General features: G+C 51.4%; 1 protein-coding gene across 8 annotated transcripts in view; it reads left to right on the forward strand.

The window, feature by feature from the left end:
• Positions 1-27,936, forward strand: part of ATP2B4 (ATPase plasma membrane Ca2+ transporting 4) — a 101,067-nt gene that overhangs the window by 56,933 nt on the left and 16,198 nt on the right. For 5 of the 8 annotated variants that reach the window (XM_044377752.3, XM_044377753.3, XM_044377756.3 and 2 more), the window contains 16 exons: positions 4,072-4,269; positions 4,929-5,186; positions 5,652-5,777; positions 6,197-6,322; positions 7,437-7,472; positions 9,032-9,193; positions 11,926-12,140; positions 12,496-12,738; positions 13,288-13,529; positions 16,902-17,133; positions 18,088-18,267; positions 19,114-19,201; positions 20,804-20,910; positions 26,069-26,260; positions 26,719-26,932; positions 27,471-27,682. In XM_044377752.3, coding sequence (XP_044233687.2) covers positions 4,072-4,269; positions 4,929-5,186; positions 5,652-5,777; positions 6,197-6,322; positions 7,437-7,472; positions 9,032-9,193; positions 11,926-12,140; positions 12,496-12,738; positions 13,288-13,529; positions 16,902-17,133; positions 18,088-18,267; positions 19,114-19,201; positions 20,804-20,910; positions 26,069-26,260; positions 26,719-26,932; positions 27,471-27,682 — 2,831 coding nt within the window. Of the gene's footprint in view, positions 1-4,071; positions 4,270-4,928; positions 5,187-5,651; positions 5,778-6,196; positions 6,326-7,436; positions 7,473-9,031; positions 9,194-11,925; positions 12,141-12,495; positions 12,739-13,287; positions 13,530-16,901; positions 17,134-18,087; positions 18,268-19,113; positions 19,202-20,803; positions 20,911-26,068; positions 26,261-26,718; positions 26,933-27,470; positions 27,683-27,936 lie in introns of those variants that run through there. The other 3 variants (XM_044377754.3, XM_026480600.4, XM_057314870.1) reach the window with 2 other exon arrangements.

A 27,936-nucleotide genomic window follows, 5' to 3' on the forward strand; every position in this document is an offset into this window, starting at 1 on the left:
TATTTTTGTGAAATTACAGCTGCAGAGAGCAGGGCCTGAGAGCCTCTGGGGGCAGGAAGAATGGAATGGAAAGCCCAAAATTGGGATTGGCTGAGCTCCCGGTCCCCGCATGGCTTTCCCGTGCCCTGCCACATGTCAGGGCGAGGATTCCCAAGGATACTAGGCTTACAGCCCTCACCAGCCCCTCCCTGCCCCAGGGCACGCTGGGAACTGGGACAGACACTTGCCATCTTAAGGTAGCCAGTGCAAGAGCTGCAGGTCGCTTAAGGTGGAGCAGACAGAGGAGAGGAAATGGCAAAAAGGAAGTAAGTGTGTGACTCTGAGAGCATCCAGGCAGGAGCAAGGCCTGACCTCTTTTGTTTTCCTTAATGGGTCTTGTTTGGTTTGCTTGGGTCCAAAAAGGCCATCATGGGCCTTTTATCATGTACAAGATCCATTGGCTGGACTCGGATGGGCCTGGCGTCACCATCTCTGAGGCCAGGAAAAAGGCAGGACTATTTCAGCGCAGGTGCGAACAGTAGGAACAGGGCCGATGGGCTTTGAGGCACAGAAGAATGTGGCACATGGGCTGCTGTGCTTGGAGGAAAGCAGGGTGACCGACCATCCTGTTGGCCTGGGACCGAGGGGGGGTTACGGTTTCTCCGGGGGCAGGAGCATCAGTGCCCAAACCCGGGAAGTCCCAGGTACACCGGGGCCAGTTAGTCACCCTGGATTAAAGCCTCAGCGCCCTGCAACTGTGGCCACACCCCAGGCCCCTCGGCGTGTAGGCTGGCATCCAGCTGCTTCCCGGGGAGTGGTGTAGACTCTGCCGCAGACTAGCCGAGCAGTTACATAACCTCTCCGGGCCTTCGTCCGCTCCGAGGTAAAATGGGGTTCACCGTAGCTGCCACAGAGGGTTTGCGGTGTCTGAATGAGAAGACGCGAGTGTGCCTGCTGAGGCATCTGGCACATAGTAATCACTTAAATGTTAGCAACCTGATTTATTACTCATTCATTCAGTTCATTCGGCACGTTTGGGTGCGTACGATGTGCCAGGCACTGCTGTAGACCTGGGGAACAAAGACAGAAGTCCTGCCCTTGTGGAGGGCGATAGACAAACATCCAAAGTGAACACATCATATAACGTATGAGGGAGAAGGCCTGTGGAGGGGAACAATGACACAGGATAAGGGGCTCGAGAGCCCTGGAGCAGAGAAGCCACGATATTAGTAGGATGGTCAGGGTCGGCGTCACTGAGAAGGTGACGTGTGTGCAGAGACCCCAAGGATGTACGATAATGAGCCCTAGCCAGTGAGGAGCAAACTGAGCCAAGGGAAGGGCTCGTGCAGGGCCCTGAAATAGAAGCTTGTCTAAGGCACGGCAGGGAGGCTCGCTGGGCTGGAGCTCTGTGAACAAGGAGCAAACAGTAGAAGTTAAGGGCTGGGAGGCCAGGGGCTCTTAAGGGGCCTTACAGACCATCATCATAAAGGCTTCGGGGCACAGTTTCACTCCCAGTAAAAGCCAGCAGAGCATTCTGAGTAGGGGAGTGGCAGGGGTTGAGTTTGAAAAAGATCATTCTGGCTGCTGTGATGGGAGGAGACTGGGCACAGGACAGCAAGGGTAGGAGCAGGGTGACCAGTTAAAGGATGGTTGTCATCACCCAGGCGAGAGACAGCGCCAGCTCGGACCAGGATGGTGGCAGTGGAAAGTCACACGTGAGTGGACCTCGGGTATTCTTCTAGATAAAGCTGCCAGGATGTGCTGGCTGAAGGGATAGAGTGAGGAGAGAGAGAGAGGAGGTGAGGTTGGTCACGGGGTATCAATCTGAGACCTGGGAGGGCAGGATGACCTCGGGGGGGCTTCTAGTCAGACCTTTGTCATCGCTGCTCTTGTTTTGGCCTCCACTGGGCTCTTGGGAGGTCCCTTAAGATGGTCTCTAATTTCTGCTGTCTGCTTCACCCTCACAGTCGTCTACTCACCTTGTTGGGGGGAGTGGCCTCTCCTCGGTGCTTCCTTGAGAAATGCCCCAGGAAGGTGAACAAATGGTCAGAATTCCTATTTCCCTCAGGCCAACCTGGCCTCCAGGACAGCAGCCCCAACCTGGCTCAGCCTCGTGCTCTCAGGTCCTCGGGGAGAAGGAACCAGCCAGGACCCCCCCGGCTGTTCTGCGTCTGACTGCCTGGGGGTCAAGATGCCCTGCCCAGAAACGCTCCTTTCCCAGGCCCTTGCTTTCCCTTCCCACTGGGAACCTGACTTCCCAGAGCGGTGGAGACAGGGAGCCTCTGGGAAGCAGCCCAGTTTGCTTCCAGTGCTTTGGCCAAACCCCTTCCCCCGCAGAGCTCGGCTGTGCCGCTCAGCCAGAGGCCAGGGTGGTGCACCTGGGTGGCATGACGCAGGAGGCCCCGGATGAGAACATCGGCTCTGCTCCCCTGCCCGGCTCCCTGTTTTCCCTCTCCGAAGCACTGGCCCACCAAAGTGGTCTCCATTCCCCGACCCCACAAGTGTGGATGCAAGTTCACCCCCCGCCCCCACTTTCCCTCCACATAGAGTCCTGTGTCCACCCTCCCAGGCAGTTGATGGTCTTGAGTACTTTGAGTACTCCCCTGATGGTTTTGTTTTTTGGGTGGAGAAAGGGAGGCCGTCTCAGACCCTGCAAGCAATACCCCCCTGGGGGACCTATTTTCCCATTTTCAAAGCCTTTTGCTATCCAAATGTCTTCCTTAGGTCTGACCCAAATCTCTCCTCTTGCCGTGTAAGGTACCACTCTTGGGTCCTGTTGAGTGGAGATGGAGAATAGAGGTTTGTCCACATGCCACGCCCCGGTCCCCACCTGTGGAATAGCCCCTCACATGGACCCGAGTATGAAGAAGTCCTCTGGCCTCGGCATCTCCCCGTTCTCCTTGCAGCGGCCCGTCACCTGCTTTCCCTCATGCCCTGTGTGAGGCTTGGTGGAGTGCCCCTGTCCTCGGATCCTGACTCTCCTCTGCGATGACCTTTTTCCAAGACAAAGGTTGCCCCACCCTGCCTCTGGGGTGGGAGCCCATCGAACAGTGCCACCGGCAGCTTCAAGTGCCAAAACTCCGGCTTATTTGCTGCCGTGTGTAAACAACTTGATAAATGCCAACTGGCATTAACTGAAGTTTTAGGATCTCCCTCCTTCCCTGGCAGCCCAGCAGAGGGGCCCAAATATAAGGCCCGAAATAAAGAAGGCCCTGGAAACAAGTCTGCCTGTCCCTCCCCTGTCTGGGAACATGCCTGGAACGTGCGTGCACACGCAGTACGTGTGTGTTAATGGGGAGCAAGCGGGTAACCAAGGACTGTGTACCATCTGACTTTGTGGCTTCACCTTTTGTTCTCTTTTTATTCGACACGAATAACAGTGCTTCTCTTAAAACCTAACTTAGTCTTAATAGTACTTCTCTAAATGCACAGTACTTAACAGAGTGATAGTACCTCTTAGCGCTACGTGTCTGTGTCCGTTTGTGGGTGGGTGACCGACAAGGAGGGAGTGTGTGCTGCGCGTGGACGCCCGGAGTGGGAGTCTGCAAGCCCCTCCTGTGGATCTCCTCAAGCCCCTGGAGCTTGGAATCAGGACGACTGGTTGGGCCCTGTCTGCTAGGCTCCTAGCGTGACCTTGAGCAGAGAGCGCTTCTGCCGGGCCTTTGTGTGTGAGCCAGCGGATGGAAGCCGACTCTGTCTTGAAATCAACAGCAGCAGATACGTGTTTAACGTGAGAGAAACGTGTTGTCGGCCCCAGGAACCGTTTGAATGTTTGTGTTCTTAGCGCTGGAGCCTGCAGGCTACTGGTGAGGAGGAGGTGAGATTTCAGATCCGGGGAGCTCACCCTGGACACTAAGAGCAGTGAGTGGCCCCTTGTGACCACCTTGTCCCAGTTTGCCCATTTTGAGACTGAAGGTTTCACAGCCCTCTGCGTCCTGGGCAAATTGAGGGGACTGGTCACCCTCACTGGATCTCCTACTCAGGCAAAATAGGAAGGGGGGGGGTGGTCTTTATTTAAAGAAGTCTTTGGACCGCCTTCTCCCATCGTTCATTTCTTCTTACCTGCTCCTCCCGCTCGTATCTCCCTTTCAGGTCTGTCTGGGAACCCTGCGGACCTGGAGAAACGTAAGCAAGTGTTTGGACAGAACTTCATCCCCCCCAAAAAGCCCAAGACCTTCTTAGAACTAGTGTGGGAAGCCCTTCAAGATGTCACACTCATCATCCTGGAGATCGCAGCCATCATCTCCCTCGTCCTGTCCTTCTACCGCCCGCCTGGGGAAGAAAATAAACGTGAGTGTCTAGAACAGCCCAGCGTGACTCTGATCCGTGTTCTTTCCACCCCCACCTCGTTGGAACCCCACCTGGTTCCAACCCCATCGTGGTTGACAGGTTGTAGCTTAAAGGTTTACTGCACTCTCCAGGGTGGGTTCTCCAAAGAAAACCAACAAGTAGCTAGTCAGCCATTCTTCAACCCATCCTGATTCCAGGGTCTTCTTCGCCTTCTCCCACCAAATCCTTAGGCAGAATATCAGAAGAGCTTTACCCTCACCCGACCAAGAAAACCTGCTTCTCAAAGTGCCCCCCACCAATTATCTGGCATTATGGGAAATAGCAGTGACCTAGAGCCCGGAGCAGAGGGCCTGGCCTTGTTGGGAATCATAAGTTCTATACATATGACTGGCCAGTAATTTGTACTGACATGCTTTGTGCTACTTACTCATTAATTTCTTTTGGGCTAACGTAAATACTTATATTGGCGATGACATGGTGCCCAACCCTGCTGTCCTCCAGTATCCTCAGAGGATAACTCCTCTGCCTAAGGGTTGTATTTTCTATTATTCTCTTTCCCTGACTTTACATTCCAGGGGGTTGTGGAAACACTCCTCCCATTTTTAGTGTCCACCATTGCCCCCGGGTGACCCTTACGTTCTGTCCTTTCCCTGGGCTAGAGTGTGGTCTACCTGTAAGTAGCCCAGAAGATGAAGGAGAGGCAGAAGCCGGCTGGATTGAGGGGGCAGCCATCCTGTTCTCCGTGATCATCGTGGTGCTGGTGACTGCCTTCAATGATTGGAGCAAGGAGAAGCAATTCCGGGGGCTGCAGAACCGCATTGAGAAGGAGCAGAAGTTCTCTGTGATCCGAAATGGCCACATCATCCAGCTGCCTGTGGCTGAGATCGTGGTGGGTGACATCGCCCAAATCAAATACGGTGAGAGCTCATGCTTCTCGTACCTATGTCGTCCTCCCAATCTGAGGGCTGGGTCCTTTGGCACAGGGGGCTGGGAATCACTGAGGACCCAGAAAGATAAGACCCCAAATGGCGTTAGCTTCTAAGTTAGTTGAAAGAGGTTGTTGAGAAGGATTCAAAAAAAGAAGAAAGTCTCCCCGAAGAATGTCACACCTGTACCCTGTGTGTCTTAGGGTTAAAAATACATAATGTTGAGGCCATGGGAAGGTGTTGAGGGATCAGTCATTGTTGGAATTTATAAGGAGTCTTGTCCCAGGTTGTCAGAGATGAAGGCATCTTTCAGAGGCTCTCCAGGTACCCCCTGGGCAATTGCCCTATAGATAGGGCCCGTGGGAGCGTCCCTAAGATGGGGTTGGATGGTTCCCACCCTCTGCCAAGCTCTTCCCTACCCTCTTTCCCTGTTGCCCCTTCCCCTCTGCACACTAGGTGACCTGCTGCCTGCAGATGGGATCCTGATCCAGGGGAATGATCTCAAGATTGACGAGAGCTCTCTGACTGGGGAATCAGACCATGTCAGGAAGTCCTTGGAAAGAGACCCAATGCTGCTCTCAGGTATGGCCGCTGGCTGCTCCAGGCCTTGCCCTCTATTCTGGCCCTGCCCCATCTCCTTCCACTAGCTTCATTCGGGGCAAGAGCATATTAGTGTGTTGAATACAAGGTTATCAGGCAACTGAAAAGAGGTTCTCTATGAAGCAAGTGCTGTAGGGGCCTTGATAGTGCTGGTTAGCGGTGGGGATGGGGGAAGGAGGCTTCCCCTAAAGCAGTTAGACACATTTTTTCTCCTTACCCCCCAATTTGCTTGGTCTATTTGAAATGGGCCCAGCTCTTGACCTTTTCCTGCTATCTGCTGAGTATATCATTATCCATGGGGGAGGAAGGAAGAGGGACCGTTTTTATCTAAGTTTGTGTTCCACACCAAAGCTTGGTTAGGTATAAAAAATAACACTCCTTCCATCTCCTTTCTCATATAGGGACCCATGTCATGGAAGGTTCTGGCCGGATGGTAGTGACGGCCGTGGGTATCAACTCCCAGACTGGAATCATCTTTACCCTTTTGGGAGCCAATGAGGGAGAAGAGGAGGAGAAAAAGAAAAAAGGTAAGGGCCATTTGGGATGAGACTATGTCCCCTCCCATCCCCATGGACAGACTAGGAAACGAGGGACGAGACCTGGCTGGAGTGCCTGGTGGGAAGAATCTGCTGGATGAAGATTGCAGATAGCCAAACTTCTTGCAGAGATAAAGATGGCGAGCCTGGCTCTGATGAAAACCAAATCAGGTCGCCTTTGAGCCTCGGCTCCCGTGTCTGTTCGTGGGTTGTAAAGGCGTGAGATGTAAAGCTTGCCCCAAATGAGCCGGCTAGGTGCTGCGGCCGCAGCAGCCCTCTGTGCAGTCCCCCAGTGCTTGCTCCTTCCTCCCGCAAACGTGAGGGAGGAAGCAAACATCCAGGCTGAGGGAAGACCGCTGAAAGCCTGGGCTGTCTGTGGAAGAGAGACACAGCTAGGACAGTGGGAACACAGAGGTAATGTCTGCCCCCAAAGTCAGTCTCATCTTTGCCGTTCGCTTGCTCCTCAAGGAAGGACAAACAAGGAAGGTGACCAGAAAAAAGATACTAAGAGAGCGACACCTTTTCCCTCAGCATTCCTTCTTTCCTTGGAGAAGAGAAGGATTTCTGTCACTTGGCTGGAGGACCGTCTCAGGCTGTTTCGTGGAGGGCAGTTTATCGGAAGGAGACAAAACCCATTCCCTCAGGAACTAGACTGTAGGTGTTTGCAGCTGCCTGCAGATGAGTGAGGAGGGAGGTGGCCTGGTGCTGGTGAACGGACACAGAGACACCCTTCAGAGCCTTTGCCGTCAGGCAGAACCGGTTCCAACCTCTCCCTTTCTAACCCCTACCCCATTTCTGCAAGTGATGGGCCTCGAACCGGGAGCAGCCTCTCAGCAGTCTCTGTGCTCTGGGAGAAGGCGGCCCAGGCGTGGGTGTGTGCTCACCTGCGTGAGGGGTCTGGTCCGCATCCCGGGGAGCCCCATGCGCCCCGAGTGAGCGTGGATGTGAGCAGAGACGTGAACTTCCTCTACATTCCCTTCCCCGCCACTCCACCGTTTTTGCTGTGGCCCTTTTGGGCTCTGAGCAGGACCGACAGATTGGATACCTGATCTCTTAATAGACACCTTGGGTCTCCACCCCACTTTTTTCTTTCTTGTTCAAACAGGTAAAAAACAAGGAGTCCCCGAAAATCGCAACAAAGGTAACCTCTCCACCCACTCATTTACCATCTCTCCCTGCCCACACTCAAACCAGACCTTTCCAGGCCATCTGCCTTCTCCCTTTTCCTCTCCATAAATCTGTTATCTGCTGCTGGGGCCCCGATGCCTCATCCTGAGGAAGGTGCAGAGATTTGGGGGTGGTCTCCGGGTCCCGATCCCCATCTAAGACGGGACAACAGCACCCCCTGCTGTTGTGTCACATCCCCTCCCGTCAGGGTTTCTCTTGGGGAGCACTTCGGATTGATCTGCTCTTCCCCAGGGCGCTGAACTCCCTGCTTCACCGCCCTAGGCCGGATTTAAACACCCACAGTCATCCGGTCATCCGTTGCTGGGCTAGAAGACTTCAGGGTCCCGATGATGGAGGGAGTCGGGGTGGGCAGTCCCTGCACCCTCCTCTTGCTAGCTTCCTCATCGGTGTCCTCTTCTGGTCTGGATCCTTCTCTGCTAGTCTTCTTGGGGTGCTTGGACAGAGCCTGTTCTCTGTACCTCTCCCCACCTCCTTTGTTCTCGCCGTCTGTCTTCTTCCTCCCGATCTGGTGTGTGTTTCTTTTTTGGTGGCTGTGTTTACATCCCGTCTCTGTCTTGTTTGTGAGTCTGACAACAGAGACAGTATCTCAGGAAGGGCATCCTAAGCAAAAGGGCTGAGCTCCACAGGGGTGAAGCTGGGGGGGAGGTGGGAACCGGCGAGAATGGCTCTCTTGAGACAGCTCCTGGAGATTTTTTCCTTTGTACCCACGTCATAGTAGTCTTTAAGAATAAAGTCATCACGTCGGAGAAGCAGGGCTCAACAGGAATAATTCTTTAATTTTAGGTCTCTTTAACTCTTCTTTGGAAAGCAAAATGGATTTATATGTCTGTCTTTATCCCTCTTATTCCAGAGGGTCCCTCTTACCAGCTTCTTCCCTCTCCCCCAAAAGACTTCACCCTGTACCTCCCCACTCTGTCCCTCCCCACCTTCATCAGACAGGGGAGAAAGGGCATTTCCTTCCCCAGTCATTCGACTGATATAAGAAGGAACTGGAAAATACCCTGTTTGGGGGTCTGTGTTTCTTCCATGACAGTCTATAGGGAGAGAGAGATGAACCTTTTAACAGAGCAGACTAGGACCCTTCTGCTCTGGAAACATCTGCCAGCCTTCCCCGGCAGCCCCTTTCTGCACTAAAGATTGCCTATTTTAAACACTGAATTCCAGGAAGGATGGTTGTTGGTAACAGCACTTAGTGGCATGACTAATCGTCTTGCTGGAATAAACCTGGCTTGGGGCGCCGAGGTGGTGCCAGGAAGCGGCCCCAGACGAGGAAATCCATACCCTAAAAGCACTCCCGTTTCATCTCCCGTTGTCAGAATATCATTCTAAAGGCCCTAGCCGAGGGTAGAAGGCATGGTCCTTGCCTGGCATGAGGTGAGAGTGGCCAGAGCTGACGCTGGGCATCCGAGGTGGATTCCGGGAAGGAGACAGAGGAGTTTTGGTTCCCACGTGCTTGCTCCTCTGTGCCGCCACCTCGCACACTCACCTGTCCTATTTGTGTGCACACCCTAGCAAAGACCCAGGATGGAGTGGCCCTGGAAATCCAGCCACTCAACAGCCAGGAGGGGATCGACAATGAGGAAAAGGAGAAAAAGGCGGCCAAGCTGCCCAAAAAGGAGAAGTCGGTGCTGCAGGGCAAGCTGACGCGCTTGGCGGTTCAGATCGGGAAAGCCGGTGAGTAGGCAGCGCCTTCTTGTTACTGGGGCTGCTCTGGATCCTCGCCGCTTTGGCCGTCTTCCTTCTGTCCCAGGCGGGCCGCCAGAAGGAAGCTGAACCTTCCCAGGGGCTAGGGCAGCCTAGGTGGCTGCGCCCCTCTCTCTGACACTCTCTGGCCACCACCTGGGCCTTTTCGGAGAAAAGTGTGCCCCTGTCCGTGAGGGTTAAAGACCCCGCACTCAGTCGCTTCCCTCCCAACAGAAGGGAAATAAAGAACTTGTGTCGCACAGGGGAGATTTACTTTAGCAACAAGGGGGACGTGGGCAGCCACTCACCTGTTTCATGTATTGGCTTGTAAATTCCTTTGGGAGCGAGAAGGCTCCTCTTTGCCAGCGGCAGTCCCCTAGCACAGGGCTAGAACCTGGCCTGGCAGAGCACAATGAACGCAAAATAAGGACTAGAAGAAACGGGAAGACGGTGATTTAGAGGGGCTCTTTCCAGAGGAGGGGTCACTAAAGGCACTCTTATGTATCATGAGAGGAAGTGGCTTCTCCAGCCCCGGCCTCTGCATTCTTTCTCCACCTTCTGTCGGGGGGTGGGGGTGGGGCAGGGGTTGGGGGAAGATTGCCCCTTCCGTGAACACACCTCTCACGGGACCACCTTGTACCACTGTTCGATTTTCTCCTGGCCCCGCCCCTCCGTGGACCACAGTCCATCTAGTCCGGTACATTCTGCGTGGACAGTTCACCTGGGATCTTGTTAAAGTGCAGATTCTGGTTCAGGAGGTCCGGGGCGGGGCCCGAGATGCTGCATTTCTAACAAGCCCCAGGTGATGCCAATGCCACTGATCCACTAACCACATGTGGAGTGGCAGGAATCTACACAGGGCACTACTGTAGCCACTAACCACGCGTGGCTTTTTCCCCTTAAGTGAATTACAGTTACATACAAATAAACATTCAGTTTCTCCGTCGCATCAGCCTTGTTTCGGTTGGTCAATAACCACACGTAGCTAGCGGCTACCTTATTGGACAGTGCGGACGGAGGACGTTTGTAGCATCACAGGGAGTTCGATTGGACAGCATTTAGTCTAACGTATTCATTCAGTTCCGGACCCCAGCTGACAGTGACCACCGTGAAGTCTCTTGCATATCAAGTGTACATGGAGGACATGAATTGCAGGTGCGGAATCAAGTGACTGAGCCTGGCACACAGGTGTGAAACATTAAACAGACCCCACCCGACCCCTCCTGTGGTCCTCCGAACCCCTGCCTCGTTCTTTAGGGAGTACAGGCTACCTGATGGCTGGCCACTGGTCTCCTCTCTTGTTTCAGTTGACGTTTCAAGCTGGGCCAGTAGAAAGTGAGGCAAGTCTGGTGCTTTGTACCACCCCGGGAGGGAGTGCTTCCTTGAATTTTGGACCCTAGGCACCTTGTTTGCCTCACCTTAGCCCTGACCCTGCTAAAGCAAAACACAGAAGAATATGCTTTTATTGATATAATCACCTCTAGCCTTGCTCGGATTCTCTTGCATCATGGGCCCCAGGAAAAGCAAAGACCCACAGTAGACTATGGTCTGAAGCAGAGCTTCAGATATTGAGCCACAGATCGGGACAGTACCAGATACCAACCCCCTCAGCCTTCGGGGTGGCCAGGCAAGCCCCCAGGGCGGTTGGAGCCCCTAACCTAGTTGCTTTCTGACCTTGAAAAAAATTCTTCCATTCACATCAGTGTGTTGGATGACCAGCTTGTCCCAGCTTGCTTGGGACTCTTGATTTTACTGCTGAGAGTCCCACATCCCAGGAAGCTGCTCAGTCTCAGGCAATCCAGAGGAGCGGGTCCCCCAGCCAGCGTGCCACCCCAGGAAACCCTCTGTGGGGAGGTGGGTGTAGGGACGGGCGAACAGGTGATGGGGATTAAATAGGACACTCACCATGATGTAAATAAATAAATAAACAAGGAAGATTTTTAAAAATTTAAATCATAATTGTGTTTTGATCTTCCTTAAAAAAAAAAAAACTCTTTGTGCCTCAATTTCCCCATGAAAGGGGATGATAATACTAACTTATCTCACAGGGGTCTTGTGAGAATTAAATGAGTTCATATATGCGAAGTGCTTGCCTGGCCTCTATAGTAAGCACTATAGAAATATTTGCTTATTATAAACATAAATTACTGTCATCTTCTGTCTATGCCATGTCAAGAGAAAGGTCAGGAAGCACCGTTCTAAAGGTGAGCCATGTAGGTGACAGGCCAACACCATAGGGGTGTCTGTCAACACGTTGGGTGAGTTACCCGACGTTCCACAGCTGCGAGGGGAGAAGCCCAAATTGATAAACTCCTAGGAAATAGGCACATACAGTCACTACGTTATGAGTTGTGGAAAGATTGTAGGTCTGAGAATCATAAAATGCTGTTATAAAAAACGAGACCAACTCCTTATTTATGAGTGAGGAAACGGGCCCAGAGAGAGACAAGGACTAGTCCAAAGCCACGAGTTGAGTTAGTGCCGTGCTGAGACCAGAACCTTTGTCTAGAAGACAAAACTAGCATCTTTCCACGCCGCCGAGAATGGCTCTTTCCCCCACACGGTAACGTACCTGCCACGGAGAACGGTTCGGGGATTCGGGTATGACCCCGGAGATGGTGGTTTGACACCTGGGGAGCGAAGGCTACGCCTCACGCCAACCCTTCTGGCTGGGGCCCCGGGGCCAGCCCGGGCGCGGGCTCACGGGCCTCGTTCCCGGACAGGTCTCATCATGTCGGCCATCACGGTTCTCATCCTGATCCTGTACTTCGTGATTGACAACTTCGTGATCCACCGCAGGCCGTGGCTGTCCGAGTGCACGCCCATCTACGTGCAGTACTTCGTCAAGTTCTTCATCATCGGCATCACCGTACTGGTGGTGGCCGTGCCAGAGGGGCTGCCGCTGGCTGTCACCATCTCACTGGCCTACTCTGTGAAGGTGAGACTGCAACGGGGCCGTCTCTTCTTTTAGGGCAGAGATGGGAGGGGAGGGGAGGGTGCCACGTAGCCTCCGGTGAGAGGAGAGGCCGTCCTAGCTCGGCAACCTCCGGGGGCACCTCACCAGAGCAGGGGCTGCTGGCACCGCTCAGAGACGAGAGGACCCTCCTGACCGGCAGCATCCAGGTTGGGGTGACCCAGTAGACTCTGAAGAAGGGTCACAAGGGTTGTCTCCTGCATTTCCGTGCGGACAAGAACACGAGACGCGGAGACATGTTGGCTAAAAAACGGCCTCTCACGGATATTCGGCGAGCTCCGTCCGTCCCCTCTCAAGTCTGTTCTCATCTCCTTTGTAGAAAATGATGAAAGACAATAACTTGGTACGACACCTGGATGCTTGTGAGACGATGGGCAATGCCACAGCCATCTGCTCTGATAAGACCGGCACGTTGACCATGAACCGCATGACTGTGGTCCAGGCGTATATTGGAGACACCCATTACCATCAGATCCCAAGCCCCGATGCCCTCGTGCCCAAGGTCCTGGACCTTATCGTCAATGGCATTTCTATCAACAGTGCCTATACCTCCAAGATTCTGGTAAGATCTTCCTTTGCCTGGACTCTTAGAGCGGGTGGTTGGAGGGGACCATTAATTTTCTCTGGACAGAGAAATTTCCTCTTATTTATTCTGCCTGAGTTGCCACCCCACAGTCCCACTTCCTACTCCTCAGCAAACATGTTTGGGGTGACCAGGGATTGATCCATGGGAGTAGAGCTGGGGGAGGAGGCAGGTAGAAATCCAGGTGTCTGAAATGCCCGCCAATCACCCTATCATGGCAGTATCTCTAGGAGAGATGAGTTTATTGGGTAAATTACATACTTTCTAGAAACTAAGAGGGGTTTCGAATACGAGATATGAGAGAGGGTGAGATACAGCACCACCCCCCTCCAGGGCAGACTAGAACATCGCAAGCCTGGGGTGGCTCAGGGGACCACGGTGAGCACTGACCGCCGTCTGCTTACCCTTGGAAAAAGACAAACGCTATCTCCCCGCACGGGCTCTGGGTACATACGTGAACATTTCATCAGGGGGTTCTCTCCCGGGTCGGGGCATGTTCCTCAACAACACATGCAATTTTTTTCTCAGCCTCCGGAGAAGGAGGGAGGTCTCCCGCGGCAAGTGGGCAACAAGACCGAGTGTGCTCTGCTGGGCTTTGTCACGGACCTGAAGCAGGATTACCACGCCGTGCGCAACGAGGTGCCGGAGGAGAAGCTCTACAAGGTGTACACATTCAACTCCGTGCGCAAGTCCATGAGCACGGTCATCGAGAAGCCCAGCGGGGGCTACCGCATGTACAGCAAGGGCGCCTCTGAGATCATCTTGCGCAAGTGAGCACCCCGGCCCCCTCTCCTCCCCTTCCAGGTCCTCCCCCTGGAGGGTCTGGGCGACACGCGCCCTGCTGAACCCATCTGAATGGCCAGCGAGCCCCCCTTCCAGGTGGTGACATTGTCACTAACAGCTGAGCACGTGTTCAGGCCGCGGCTTGTGTGCGAGGGCCTCGGGTGGCCCATTCTGCCTCATCGCAGCGCGGTCGAGGCTATTGTCATCCCCGTTTTACAGATGAGAAAGTAGAGGTACAGGAAGTGACGTAACTTGCTCAGGGTGCTTCCACTCGTAGTGGCGCGGCCAGGATTCAGACCTCGACAATCCCACCTTTCTCTGATCTTCTCATGTGAACCCCGAGGAATACCCACGGGGTTACTATGATTGGATGGTTCCGTGCGCACTGGCGCGCCTCGGACCTGCAAGGTCGCTTCTAGACCGCCACAATGAAGCGAGGCAAATGAGTCTTTGGGTTCCCCAGTGCGTAGAAAACTCCTAGTTATACTGGACCGTAGTCTGGTAAGTGTGCAATAGCCTTTTGTATGAAAAGACAACATACATACTGGACTTTGGAAATACTTTGTTGCTAAAAACTGCTCGCTCTCATCTGAGCTTTAGCGATCATCATCTTTTCGCTGGTGGAGGGTCTTGCCTCTGTACCGCTGGCTGATCAGGGCGGTGGGTGCTGAAGGATGGGCGGCTGTGGCAGTTTCTTAAAATAAGACAATGAAGTGCGCCGCATTGATGGACTCTCTTCGTGAACGATTTCTCTGTAGCATGCGATGCTATTTGATAGCATTTTACCCACAGTAATACTTCTTTCAAAATTGGAGTCGTTCCCCCTCAACCCCTGCCGCTGCTTTATCACCTCACTTTATGCACGAGTCTAACTCCTCTCTTGTCGTTTCAACGGTCTTCACAGCATCTTCCTCAAGAGTAGATTCCATTTCAAGAAACCATTTTCTTTGCTCATCTGCAAGAAGCAACACTTCATCTGTTCAAGTTTGATCACGAGATCGCAGCCATTCAGTCCCATCTTCAGGCTCCACGGCTAATTCTAGTTCTCTCGCTCTTTCCACCACATCTGCGCTTACCGTCTCCCCTGAACTCTTGAACCGTGAGGGTCAAAGTCATCCAGGAGGGCTGGAATCAGCTTCTTCCAAACTGCTGTTAGTGTTGATATTTTGGCCTAAATCATGAGTGTTCTTTATGGCATTTAGGCTGGCAAATCCTTTCCAGAAGGTTTTCAATTTACTTTGCCCAGATCCACCAGAGGACTCTATCTCTGGCAGCTATAGCCTTACGAAATGTATTCCTTAAATAATAAGTCTTGAAAGTAGAAGTGACTCCTTAATGCACGGACTGCAGACTGGGTGTTGTGTTAGCCGGCATGAAAACAACATTAGTCTCATTGGGCATCTCCATCAGAGCTCCTGGGCGACCAAGTGCATTGTCAGTGAGAAGTCCTATGTTGAAAGGAATCTTTTTCTGAGCAGTAGCTCTCAACGGTGGGCTTAAAATATTCTGTAAACCATGTTGTAGACAGATGTGCCATCATCCAGGCTGTGTTGTTCCGTTTATGGAGCAGACAGAGTAGATTTAGCGTCATTCTAAAGGGCCCTGGGATTTTCAGAACGGGAAATGAGCACTGGCTTCGGCTTAAAGTCACCAGCTGCATGAGCCCCTAACAAGCAAGTCGGGCCGTCCTGTGGAACTTTGAAGCCGGGCACTGACTTCTCTGTGGCTGTGAGAGTCCTACATACCACCTTCCGGGCTGAGGCTTTGTGATCTACATTGGAAATCTGTTGTTCCGTGTAGCCACCTTCGTGAAGGATCTCAGCTAGACCTTCTGGATCCTTGCTGTGGCTTCTGCAGCAGCACTTGCTGCTTCGGCTTACACTTCGATATTACGGAGATGGCGTCTTTCCTTAAACCTCATGACCCAGCCTCTGCTGCTTCACACTTTTCTTCTGCAGCTTCTTCCTCTCTCCTGGCCTTCATAGAATTGCAAGGGGTTAGGGCCTGGCTGTGGATGAGGCTTTGGCCTGAAGGGAATGTTGTGGCTGGTTTCATCTTCTATCCAGACCTCTCAGACTTGCTCCATATCAGCAGTAAGGCTGTTTCGTTCACAGGACCAGCACTTTTCCTTTCCTTCGAGAACTTTACCTTTGCATTCACTGCTTGGCTGTTGGGCGCAAGGGGCCTAGCTGTCAGCCTCTCTCGGCTTTCAACTTGCCTTCCTCACCAAGCTCAATCATGTCTGGCTTTTGATTTAAAGTGAGAGACATGCGACTCTTCCTTTCACTTGAGCACTTAGAGGCCATTGTAGGGGTATTCATGGCCTAATTTCAATAGTGTTGTCTTTCAGGGGATAGGAGGCCCAGGGAGAAGAAGAGAGAAGGGGAAAGAGCCGGGCAGTGGAGCAGTCAGAACACACAACATTATCAATTAGGTTTGCTGTCTTATATGCATATGACTCTTGATGTCCCCAAACAATTACAATAGTGGCATCAAAGATCAATGATCACAGATCACCGTAACAAATAAAATAATAATGAAAAGGTTTAAAATATTGCAAAACTTAGCAAAATCCAAAATGTGGCACAGAGACATGAAGGGAGCAAATGCTGTTAGAAAATTGGTGCCAACAGACTTGCTCGATGCAGGGTGGCCACAAACCTTCAATTTAAAAAAAAAAAAAAAGAAGAAGAAGAAGAAGGAAGAAAGAAAACAAAAACAGTATCTGCAAAGTGCAATAAAGCAAAGTGCAATGAAACGAGGTACGCCTGTATGTAAAATGCTGGGCGCATAGCAAGTACTAGAAATGTTGGTTGTATGTTCCCTTTTCCTTCTCATGCTCAGTTCTGATTATAGGAAGTTGCATAACTTCATCAAGTGGCTAGACTGTTCACGGGTCTTTAAAGACTGACCTGTGTAGGTCCAACGCCCATAGCTGAATTAACTGGTGCCTCTGTTTGGCTGTAGCCACCTACTTCCCATCAGCCCACCCGTGTGGAGCACACCCTATGCACTGAGTGCTGTTCTAGTACGATGCCAGCAGAGGGAGTTAAAAATGTCGCTCTGCCTTTGAGAAGTTCAAAAGAGCAGGTGACCCACAAATGGCCCTTGGCGTCACGTTCTCAGATGAATTGGAACAGACGACATGGGAGAGTCACACCCTCCGCTTACCTAGACTTTATCCACCTCCAGACCACCCCACCTTGCAAAAAGGGACTCGGCTGGACAATGGATAGAGATTTCTGGCCTTGGAACAGTGTCTGTGCGAGTAATGCGAAGTTGCCAGAATGTCTGCAAACGAGTGTAGAGGCATATTGGGTGGGAAGGGGGTGCCACCTCCTGACCCTGTGCCTCCCCAGGTGTAACCGAATCCTGGACAAGAAAGGGGACGTGATGCCGTTCAAGAATAAAGACCGAGACGAGATGGTGCGCACCGTCATCGAGCCCATGGCCTCACAGGGCCTCCGAACCATCTGCATAGCTTACCGGGATTTCAGCGACGGGGAGCCCCCGTGGGACAATGAGAACGAAATCCTCACTGAGCTCACGTGTGTCGCAGTGGTGGGCATTGAGGACCCCGTGCGCCCAGAGGTGAGGCTTTGGCTTTGGCCAAGGGGTAAGAAAACATGAAGGGAAGCCTTCCAACAGCCTCTGGCCCACGAGGAAGGCGAGTGTGATGTAATGGAAAGCCATCCCAGAGTCATGGGAACTGGGGGACTGGTTCCGTTTCTAGCCGTGACCCCTCGCAAGTTACCTAACAGCTTCTCACTTACTGGGATAGATATTTCTGTGCTCTTACTGCGCAGAACTCCTGCAGAGTGCCAAGCTGGTGGAGGCTGGCATTCTGACGGCAAATGCTGTCTGAGGAGGGAGAGGCATCGGTTTTCTCGAGCTGATGATCTGGTACCTTCGAACAGCCAGGGGGCAGAGTTAACCGGGACACCAACTTTGCCTCCAGCCACCTTCTTTCAATCAATACATTCTTGCCCAGCGCCCCTCAAATAGCTGAACCGTATTCTGAACACTAAGACATTGAAAAAGGCTCTGCTTATAAGAAGTTCGGACAGATGGGCTATGAGTTGGTCAAGGCCCAAGGGCATGGGAAACTACAAAGAATTGGTTGGGTGGAGTATGGGCCAGCGAGGTGGAGAACGGTAAGAACTTCCGCTAGAAAGGAAGACCGTGGCCAAATCCCAAAGGGGTGTGTAAATAGATAGATAGATAGATAGATAGATAGATAGATAGATAGATAGATATGCCCCGCCAGGGTGTCTAGATTGTAGGGAGAGCAAGCTTTCATGCCTGGCTCCCGAAGCAGATTTCCTCTTTCACTCATGGTACCGGAAGGCAAATTCAAGAGTAGTATTACGGGTAGGACAGAAGTGAGGTGGCTCCAAACAGTGTAACAATGACCAGACGTAGCCCATGCCCCATGGCACTGCTCCTAGGGTGCCTCTCTCCACCACGAAGGGACCCCGGACAGGGGCAGCCTAGCAGGCGTCACCGCCCCCACCTCCTTCTCTCCCCTTGCCTTACTCTCCACAGGTACCCGAAGCTATTGCCAAATGCAAACGAGCTGGCATTACTGTCAGAATGGTGACAGGTGACAACATCAACACAGCCCGAGCCATCGCCACCAAATGTGGCATTGTGACACCTGGGGATGACTTCTTGTGCTTAGAAGGCAAAGAATTCAACCGACTTATCCGCAACGAGAAGGGAGAGGTGGGTCCCAGCTGGGAAGACCCAGGGCCTCATTTGGCACCTGGGTGGGGGGTGGGGCAGCTCTCATGTACACATCTGGGACACGCATCTGGGACTCAGGAGAAAGCGGCTGGGTTGTGTTGTTCTGTTTGCTTTTTTGAAGATCTGATTGGTTTTACTACCTGGTTTCATGACTTGAGCAGCATCCCATATAGCCAGCAGGGGGAGTCGGACCACCACTGCATGGTTAAACTCTATCCATAGCAAACTGTTCCTTCTACCAAGGCTGCTCAGGTGGGGAAACTGGGAGTTGTCTTTCTTCTCATTCTCTTCCTTCGCAAGCTCTCTTTCGAGACAGCGTCACTGACTCTTCACGTCTTCCCGATTCTGTTCAGTCATGGGTTGCTTTTGCACTGATTTCCCTCCACCTCACCCGCCTGTGTCACCGCCCTGTGACTAGCGGGGGGTGGCACGGGTCTGCAAGAGGATGTGGTCTGGGTGTGGAGCAGACCAGAGCTTCCTGGTCTGCATAGAAACCAAACTGAAGATCTCAGAAAGCACTTTGGCCACCTGAGTCAGCAGCTAGCCCGGGCCCACCTCCTGTCAGGGGTCCAAGAAATAGGCGATTGGCTCCCCAGTCAGGAATTGGGAGGGAAATGAAGACACGGACGGCCTGAATGGTCCCCATCAGTGAATCTGCCCTTGGAGACAGAGCTGGCTGTTTCATCAACCCTGGAGGCCATGGTAACACCCGCCATGGGCTGTGGAATGCCAGTGCTCCCAGAATCTCAGAGCTCAGGGAGAAGTAAACTTCTCCAGGATGGCTGTGCTGAGCTTGACTGACCCGGTGTGGTCTGCTGTTGGCAGGTGGAGCAAGAGAAGCTGGACAAGATCTGGCCGAAGCTTCGAGTCCTGGCGCGATCATCCCCCACGGACAAGCACACACTGGTAAAAGGTGAGCTTGGCTCCTGACCAGGTGCCTGGGGCAGATGACAGCAGGCTGGGGCAAAGACAGACAACAAGAACCACGGGCCAAAGCAACTCTCTTGTCTTGAATAGGGAGGTCCCAGGAGAGCTCTCCAGCTCATGGCAGGTGGGGCTGGGGGCGGGGGGAGCAGACAGTTTAGCAAACATCTATATATAAGACATATAATAACGTTGTCTTTAAACATCGCATCTTGTTCGCCAGTAGTACTGTCTACTTGTCAGAGCAGGCTAAATTATTCCCATTTTGCCAGTGAGGAAGTCTGAGGCTGAGAAGACTAAGAACTTACCCAGATTGCCCCGCTGGTGAGAAGAAGTGGTACGGTTCACCCCCCAGGTCTCTGTCCTCAAATCCCCTGGCGCTTTCTCCAGCACATACTAGCTGGCTACCAGATGAGGACAGACTCGCAGCTCCGAGTGCCACCTGGGAAACAGTTGACAGCCTTTGGGTGACGGAGCCTCCAGCATCAGGAAGAAAGAAGGAAAGAACAAAGTAGAAGGGGAGGTGGTACACACACACACTCACACACACTCTCAGACACACACACTCACACACTCGCACACCCTCACACACTCACACTTCTATGGCAGCAGCCTGGACTCCAGAGAAAGGGCATCAGGTTGTGTGTGTGTGTGTGTGTGTGTGTGTGTGTGTACATGTGCACACGTGCATGTGTGTATCTGCTGGTGTCCAGCTCTGACACCCTGATCTTCCGTCCACTCCTTGGCCAGAAGAAGCCAGCCTCCTGGGAAGTGTAATTTTCTGCTTGAACATTTCCCTCCAACTGGTTTACTTCCTGTTCCTGCTCAGGGAGCACACAGCCCTCGTTGGCTGAGACAGGATGGCATGGTGGCTGGGCTTCACCTGCTGGCTTTGGGACCCTGCAGGGCCTTTCCCTCCCCTCTCTGGGTTTCAGTTTTCTCATCTGTAAGGTGGTGGGAGTTGCTTAGATCATGGATCTCTCGGGATGCCTTCCAGCCCTCTGATTATATCATGCCTGTGGCTTCGGGCTGGCTGTTACTGGACCCTCGGCTTCTCCCTGTTCAGGGTGCTAGGCCTACTGGCCCTGGAGGCTGAGACACTTGCCCTCCCCCAACACCAGGGGGCAGGAGAGCAACATCCACTCTAGTTGCCCGAGGGCTGCCGGGTGCCCAATGAGCCGACCTCCCCCCAGGGGCCTGGTCTCACTCCTTCCTGTGGTGTGGTTGTTTTCACCTTAGCTGGACTCCTATGTATGAATGACCTGTGTTTCTAAGCCTGCTGCCAGGGCGAAGGCTGGACAAGGTGCTCCTCCAGCCCTCCCTCTAACCCTCAGACACCTGAACAGAACGAGGCCGACCAGTAGCAGCTGACAGATCTGTTGGCGCTCGAAGAGGGGTCACACTTTCAACATGCTGTAAAGTGAGCTTGTCACCGTCAAAGAAAGAAAGAAAGAAGGAGAAGCAAAGGAAGGGAGGTGGTAGCAGGGACCAGGGAGGAAGACCCAAAAAGAGCGTCTGTGGGGAACAGAGGGCTTGCCGCACGGCCCGCGATGGCGCATGTGGGCTCACTGGTTGGCATCTGTTTTCCCAGGCATCATCGACAGCACTGTTGGGGAGCAGCGACAGGTGGTGGCTGTCACCGGTGATGGCACAAATGATGGGCCGGCTCTGAAGAAAGCAGACGTTGGTTTCGCCATGGTAAGTAGCTCGGCACGCTGTCTCTGCCTGCACGCTGCCTTCTCTACCCGGAAGCCAGGACAGGCCTCTTGCAGCCTGCCTCTTCCTGTACCTTCACCCCCACCTTGTGCTTTTTTCTCTGACGCCGTCTCTCCGGCTGACCTGGCTGATAAAAGTCTGTGTAACGGGAGATCCGTCAAGCATGAAGACTAGATGATCCAGGCAGGGAGATCATGATGCCTCATCACAGGCACGTGGTGGTGTTGTCTGGCTAGGCACACCATAGAACATTCAGGCTCCCTGTGAAGCATGTATTCCGTGGCCAACGCTGTTCCTCCCTTGGCTTTTCACCTGTGAGGCCAGGAGCATCCGAATCACTTGGAAAGTTCATTGAAAATCACGTATTCCAAGGTTCCACAGGTGGCTCTCTTGACTCAGTAGCATCTGGGTAGGTCCCAGAGATGTTTGGCTTTTCCTAATGGCCACGCTTGTTGATTCTGATGTTGCAGCAAATGTGGAAGCCCCCAGAGGACCAAGGACAGCCTCACACTCAAGTGGCTTGTGACTGTAAGCCTCCCATGTGTATTGAACGATTGGTGATTTTTAAGCAGTGGAAGGAGATTTGAGAAGTAATCTGTATTTACGGTGCTTCCTTGAACAACAACAAAAACATTGATTCTAGGAAATACAAGAATACACAGAAGCAGAGAGAATAGTTTAATGAATCCCCATGTACCTGTCCCCCAGCATTAGTTATCAACACCTGGCCCATCTTGTTTCACTGAATGTCCCCCCGACCCTCCCTTCCCCCATCTCCAGCTGAACTGTTCTGAAGCAAATAAAGGACATCATGTCATTTTCGTTTGAAAGAATGCTAGTCTCCTCCTCTGATAAGTGTGCTTCCAGGGCATCCATCTAGGAGAATCGTACCACCATTGTCTCACAGCAGTTCGAGCCCTTACTATCATTAGTCATCTAGTCCGTTCCCCCATTGCCCCAAGTGCTTCATAAATTCTCTTTATCTTTCTTTGTCCAAATCAGATTAAAGAAGATCCGCACACTGCAATCACTTCTGTGTCTCTTCGGGCTCTTAATCTATAGCAGTTTTTGAAGCTCCTGCTCCCAGCTGGGCCTGGAAACTTACAGAATTGCGGGTTCTCAGGCCCGCCCCAGCCCTCCTGGGTCTAAAAGCTCAGAGTTGGGGCCCAGCAATCTGTGCTTTAACAAGCCCTTGACATTTCTGCCACACCCTGAAGCTTGCGAACCGCTGGTCCTGTAGGATCCTTGTGTCAGGGTTCCCGAAGACCAGCCTCTACTTTTGTGGATTCACTGGAAGGACTCATGAGCCTCGGCATAGAGTTGTACTCAGGGCTAAGGTTTATTGCATGGATGTAGTAAGGGAGAAAGCCATAGGCAGAGTCTGGAGGAATCCACATGCGGGCTTTCTGCTCTCTCCCTCCGTGAGGGCTCACACAGAGCACACTCTTCCCCTGGCAACACACGTGTGATGTTTCTACCCAGGGAAGCCCATCAGAGACCCAGCGCCCATGGTTTTTATTGGGGTTGGTCATATAGTCACTTTCTGCCTAATAGGTGCTAAGATTGCGGACTCCTAGGGGCGCCTGGGTGGCTCAGTCGGTTGAGCATCCAACTCTTGGTTTTGGCTCAGGTCATGATCTCAGGATCATGAAATCGAGCTCTGCGCCAGGCTCCACACTCAGCGGGGTGTCTGCTTGAGATTCTCTCACCCTCGCCCTCTGCCCCTCCCCCCATTCGTGCATGCTCTCGCTCTCTCTCCCTCTTTCAAATAAATAATTAAATCTTTTTAAAAAAAGAGAGAGAGAGATTCCAGACTCCTATAAGGAAAGCAGGTGTGCAAGAGAAAACATTATTTGGGCACAGTTTAGGCACAATGAACCACTAATTAATTTTCAGTTAATCGTTGACTGGGAGTGTTCTAAGAGCCAAGGTCCCAGATGCCAACTGAGGGCCAACCTCGCAAACATCCCTTTCTAAGAAGAGCAGCACACTATGTTAGCTCTCCTGCCCAGTCCCCTCCATCTTTTTCCCTGGCTGTTTGGTTTTGAAGGAACCAGGTTGGTTGTCTACACAGAAAAATGGCATAGCGTGGATTTTATTGATTGTATTCTTGTCATAAGCAATCAGATTCTTGAACCCATCTTTCATTAGGGGCTGCAAAATAATGTCTATATTTATTAACTTGAAGACCTCTATAGAAAGAAACTTGTCCTCAAGGATTATTTGGTTACCCTGAAGTTCGGGCTCCTACATGAAAGGCAGCTAAATGCCTGATCCTTTTCCTTTATTTACTAGTTTTCAAAATGAGTTAACTTTTTAGGATACTCCAAAGATGACCAATGAATTATTTTATATATATGTTTTTAAATTTTACTCATTTATTAAGTAGGCTCCATGTCCAATGTGGAGCTTGAACTCATAACCCCAAGATCAAGAGTTGTACATTCTACCGAGTGAGGCAGCCAGGCACCCATGAATGATATTTTTTAAATTTACTAAGTTACTCTACTACGAAGAGTTCATTTTTTTATTTTTTTAATATCATTAGGAACTCACAGATTTAAGTAGATTTGATGTGTTTCAATCCACTGCCTTTGTTACTATTTTGACATTCACGTTGACCCATTATTGGCCTCATGAATACTGCTGGGTCCTTTAGATACAACCCCAGTTGTCCTTACTTCTTTACTCGGTTTCTGGCATGATAAGATGTTCCAGAATCATCATACATATTTCTCATCCTGGGTCTGAAATCATCCATTTCTCAAAGAGTCCTGCTTTTTAGTAAGAAGTGGTACTTAGAGAACACAGTCTGAATGTCAGGGTGTTCCTTACTACCAAGCAAATCATTGTTTCTAGATCTTTCCAATGAGCAAAGCTAGGAAATAAATCTTTTATGTCCCATTTTTGTTTTTGCATTTCTTTGTGTTAAAGATAAAATACTTCATGAATCCATATGGGTATTTTCAAATGAAATGTAGAATCACAGGACTCTAACTCACCACTTTCATTTAACTCCCTTAATTTTACATTTATATCTCTTAAGCTGAAAATTTTGATTCCTAATGGCATTAACATAATCCTTACTTGTTCTACCCTAAAATATAGGTAACAGTCTCAAAATAGCAATAATAATACAATTACTCTGCAAAAAACAGTTCAAGATTTTTCTTATAGTTCTTTTTATCCTATAGATATACTCTGCTAGGTTCTGCCATCAAGGTACTATGTTTTTTTTAAAGTTATTTGGAACATTTTTCCTTTGTGTGGTTGTGCTACCAACTGGTTATACCAGTTCATTTATACCATGTTGCTTTCCATTTTAGAGATTGCTTTTTTTTTTTAAAGTAGGCCCCACAGTGGGCCCAGTGTGGGTCTCGAACTCATGACCATGAGGTCAAGACCTGTGCTGACATCGAGAGCCAAACACTTAACCAACTAAGTCACCCAGGTGCCCCTAGAGGTTGCTTTTTAAACTTAATTTTGATTTATACTCATATAAGGTAGTTACATAGTTTTAAAGTCAAATATACAAAACAAAGTCTATTCCTAGAAATCCAGCTTCTACTCTATCGCCTCCACCCTATTGCCTCCCCTCTTAACCCTAAGTAGCATTTCTTTTGTGTTTGGTGTATCCTTCTGTTTGCTCCTTTAAAATATAATCAAATGTATAATATATTTGTAGCCTGTCCTCTTCAATAGTGATACTTATCTATACAACTATGTATACTTACCTACGCACATACCATACAGTCTTTTTTTCACATTGCTTTTTTTCACTTAACATAACCTGAAGATTATTCCGTAGTAGAAAGTATACATAGTCTCCTTTCCCCCTCCTTTCTTCTTCCAGTGCATGTGACACATTGTGTGGATGTGTTAGAGAACTTTTTGATGGGAAAACTGAATTGTATAGTCTGTAACAGATATTTGTTTATTGCAATCTGGATAGGAAAAGATTACCACCAGGTAAAGAGAACAAATCATCTACTACTACAAGCCAAATTAATGAATAAGCTCCTCTGTGGGTTATAGGCTTTGCAAGACATGGAATAGAAGCGTGGGCTGGGGGTCTTAGTAATGGTTTTGCATCCCATAGACCATTAAAGATAGACAGGGTTTAAATAGACAAGGAAGGGGGATGTTCCAGGTTTAGGGAAATGGTGTAAGTGGAAGTCTACACTCTGGAAGTGAAGGAGAGATTCGGGGATTGTGAATAAACCGGTGGGTTTTGAGCAGAAAGGTTATGTAGGAGCAGACAATGAATCCAAGTTCACCTGTTGAGGGCTCTACCGGTGTAGAAATTTTACTGTTTCTGTAAATACAGATTTCAACCACTGTCTATTTTGCAACCTTGAGTGGTTTCCCAGGAACAGGAGTTTGAACCAGGTTAAGACATCTGAACCAGGCTGCCAGACGACTCCTCCTAGAAAAAAATGTAAGGTGACTTAGAGGTGTGGGGGAGACAAGGACTTGAGTGAGACACTGGCAGCGGCAAAAGAAATATAAGAGTTTAGGGGCACCTGGCTGGCTCAGTCGGTGGAGTATGTAACTCTTGATCTTGGGGTTGTGAGTTCAAGCCCTACGTTGGGTGTAGAGATTACTTCAAAATAAAATCTTTAAAAAAAAAAAAGGAAGGGAGGGAGGGAGGGAGGGAGGGAGGGAGGGAGGGAGGAAGGAAGGAAGGAAGGAAGGAAGGAAGGAAGGAAGGAAGGGAAGGAAGGAAGGAAGGAAGGAAGGAAGGAAGGGAAGGGAAAAAGTGTAGGGGTTTGGAGATAGAGTAGGTAGGACATGAGTTCTCTATTCTTTCCTTCGTTTCTGAGGTGGGGGAGTAGCAAAGAAGGGAGATAGGAATATCAAAGATAACTGTCATTTCCAGTTTGGGTTCAGGAGTAAGACAGTGGCATCGGGCCCTGGTCCTGCTTTCTGTGGACTGACAGCAGCGCATTTTCTCTGGAAGAGAGGAGAACTCAAGAATGCAGTGGTTTGGTAGTTGGCATTTGCGTGGCAAGTGTGCCCTCTAGCGTTTATGGCCGATTCAGAAGCTTCTCAGAGGTCTGGAAATGCAGTCTGGGTTCAGAACATAGATGAACTCTGTTTTATCCAGGTCTTCACTGTTCTCCTTCCCTCTCTTACTCAGGGCATTGCAGGCACGGACGTGGCAAAGGAGGCATCAGACATCATCCTAACCGATGACAACTTCACCAGCATTGTGAAGGCAGTGATGTGGGGGCGAAACGTCTATGACAGCATCTCCAAGTTTCTGCAGTTCCAACTCACTGTCAACGTGGTAGCCGTGATCGTGGCCTTCACCGGAGCCTGTATCACTCAGGTGAAGGGAGTACAGGGTGGGCCTGGAGGTCAGGGATGAGGCGGGGGCTAGGGAACGTGGGGGGTGGGGTCCTGGCTACTGAGGATTAAGGACAAGAGCTCCCCCAGGGGGGTTGGGGCGGGAGTTCGCTCTACTAGGTCTCCACCTGCCCGTGCGGGAGGATGAGAGGTTATCTCCCACTAATTTAGCACTTGTATGTCAGCCCCTGTGATGAGTACTTCTGTGGTCTTCAGAAACCACCTTGCAAAGTAGGTATTCTCCCCATTTTACAGGTGAGAAACCCAAGGCTCAGAGAGGTTAAGTAACTTTCTCAAGGTCACTCAGCTAATAAATGGCTAGATGCAAAGTCTAGGTGGATAGCGGGAGCGAGGCCATTGCAAGGGCAAAGCAGGGGCTGATGAGTGAGGCAGGGGCTGGTTTCCAAGGAAAGCTAAAAGGACCGGTGCTGCCTCCCCCAGGATTCCCCGCTGAAAGCCGTGCAGATGTTGTGGGTTAACCTGATCATGGACACTTTCGCCTCGTTGGCCCTGGCCACGGAGCCTCCCACAGAGTCCCTGCTGAAGCGCCGCCCCTATGGCCGAAACAAGCCCCTGATCTCACGTACTATGATGAAGAACATCTTGGGCCACGCCGTCTACCAGCTCACCGTCATCTTCTTCCTCATCTTTGCCGGTGAGCTGAGGTGGGGCAGGGGCTGGGGACAGGGCGCGCGGTGCTAAGCGGAGATGGGGGCAGAGAAGGGCCCAAGGACAGAAGGGAGCACGGGAGCGAGCTGAGCCCGGGACTGGGGACGACGGCAGCCCCGCCGTGCGGCGCATCGTGCCATCTGACGTACTCCTCTTGCGAATTTCACAGGCTGGCGTTCTGTAGCTTTTTTTTTTTAAGATTATGAAACTGAAGCTCGGGTCACGTGGTGAGTAACTAGTGGCCCTAAGATTGAACCCGTGTCTGCCTGACCCTAGTGCAGCCTTCCCCCCACGCTGCACCATAAGAAGTCAGTCACTGGAGCGGAACGGAGAGAGGGTCACGGTCGCGGAGACCAGAGCTCACACTTCCATATTTGATAACTAGCGTAGCTCAGATCCTGAGCCATTAGAATGGACTCGAGCCGTAAGCCACCAGCTTGGCCACACCTGCGTGTTGTTCCGACTCAACCCGAGGCCTCGCGAGAGCATCCTTCATCCGCTAACACTGCCTTTGTCCCCACCAGGTGAGAAATTCTTCGACATCGACAGCGGGAGGAAGGCGCCTCTGCACTCGCCGCCCAGCCAGCACTACACCATCATCTTCAACACCTTCGTGCTCATGCAGCTCTTCAACGAGATCAACTCCCGCAAGATCCACGGCGAGAGGAACGTCTTCGCCGGCATCTTCCGCAACCTCATCTTCTGCTCCGTGGTCCTGGGCACCTTCATCAGCCAGGTGAGGCTCTCGCTGGAGGCGGGAGGGCCGGGATGGCAGACGTCAGGAACTGGGGACAGAGTTGTCCTGGTACCCAGGGGAAGGAGGGAGAGGGTGATGGGGACTCGGGCTGTGGATGCAATGCCTCTGGATTCCCAGTTGGCTTCCCTTTGCACATTGTTCTGGAACCGGAACCTGAGCTGGGTCAGGTGCTGCGGTGCGAGGCGACACGTTGGTAGCAGATAAAATAAGATTGGTGGGATCCTTTCCTTGTC

This window comes from Ursus arctos, unplaced genomic scaffold (assembly GCF_023065955.2).
Source record: "Ursus arctos isolate Adak ecotype North America unplaced genomic scaffold, UrsArc2.0 scaffold_2, whole genome shotgun sequence".
NCBI lineage: Eukaryota > Metazoa > Chordata > Mammalia > Carnivora > Ursidae > Ursus > Ursus arctos.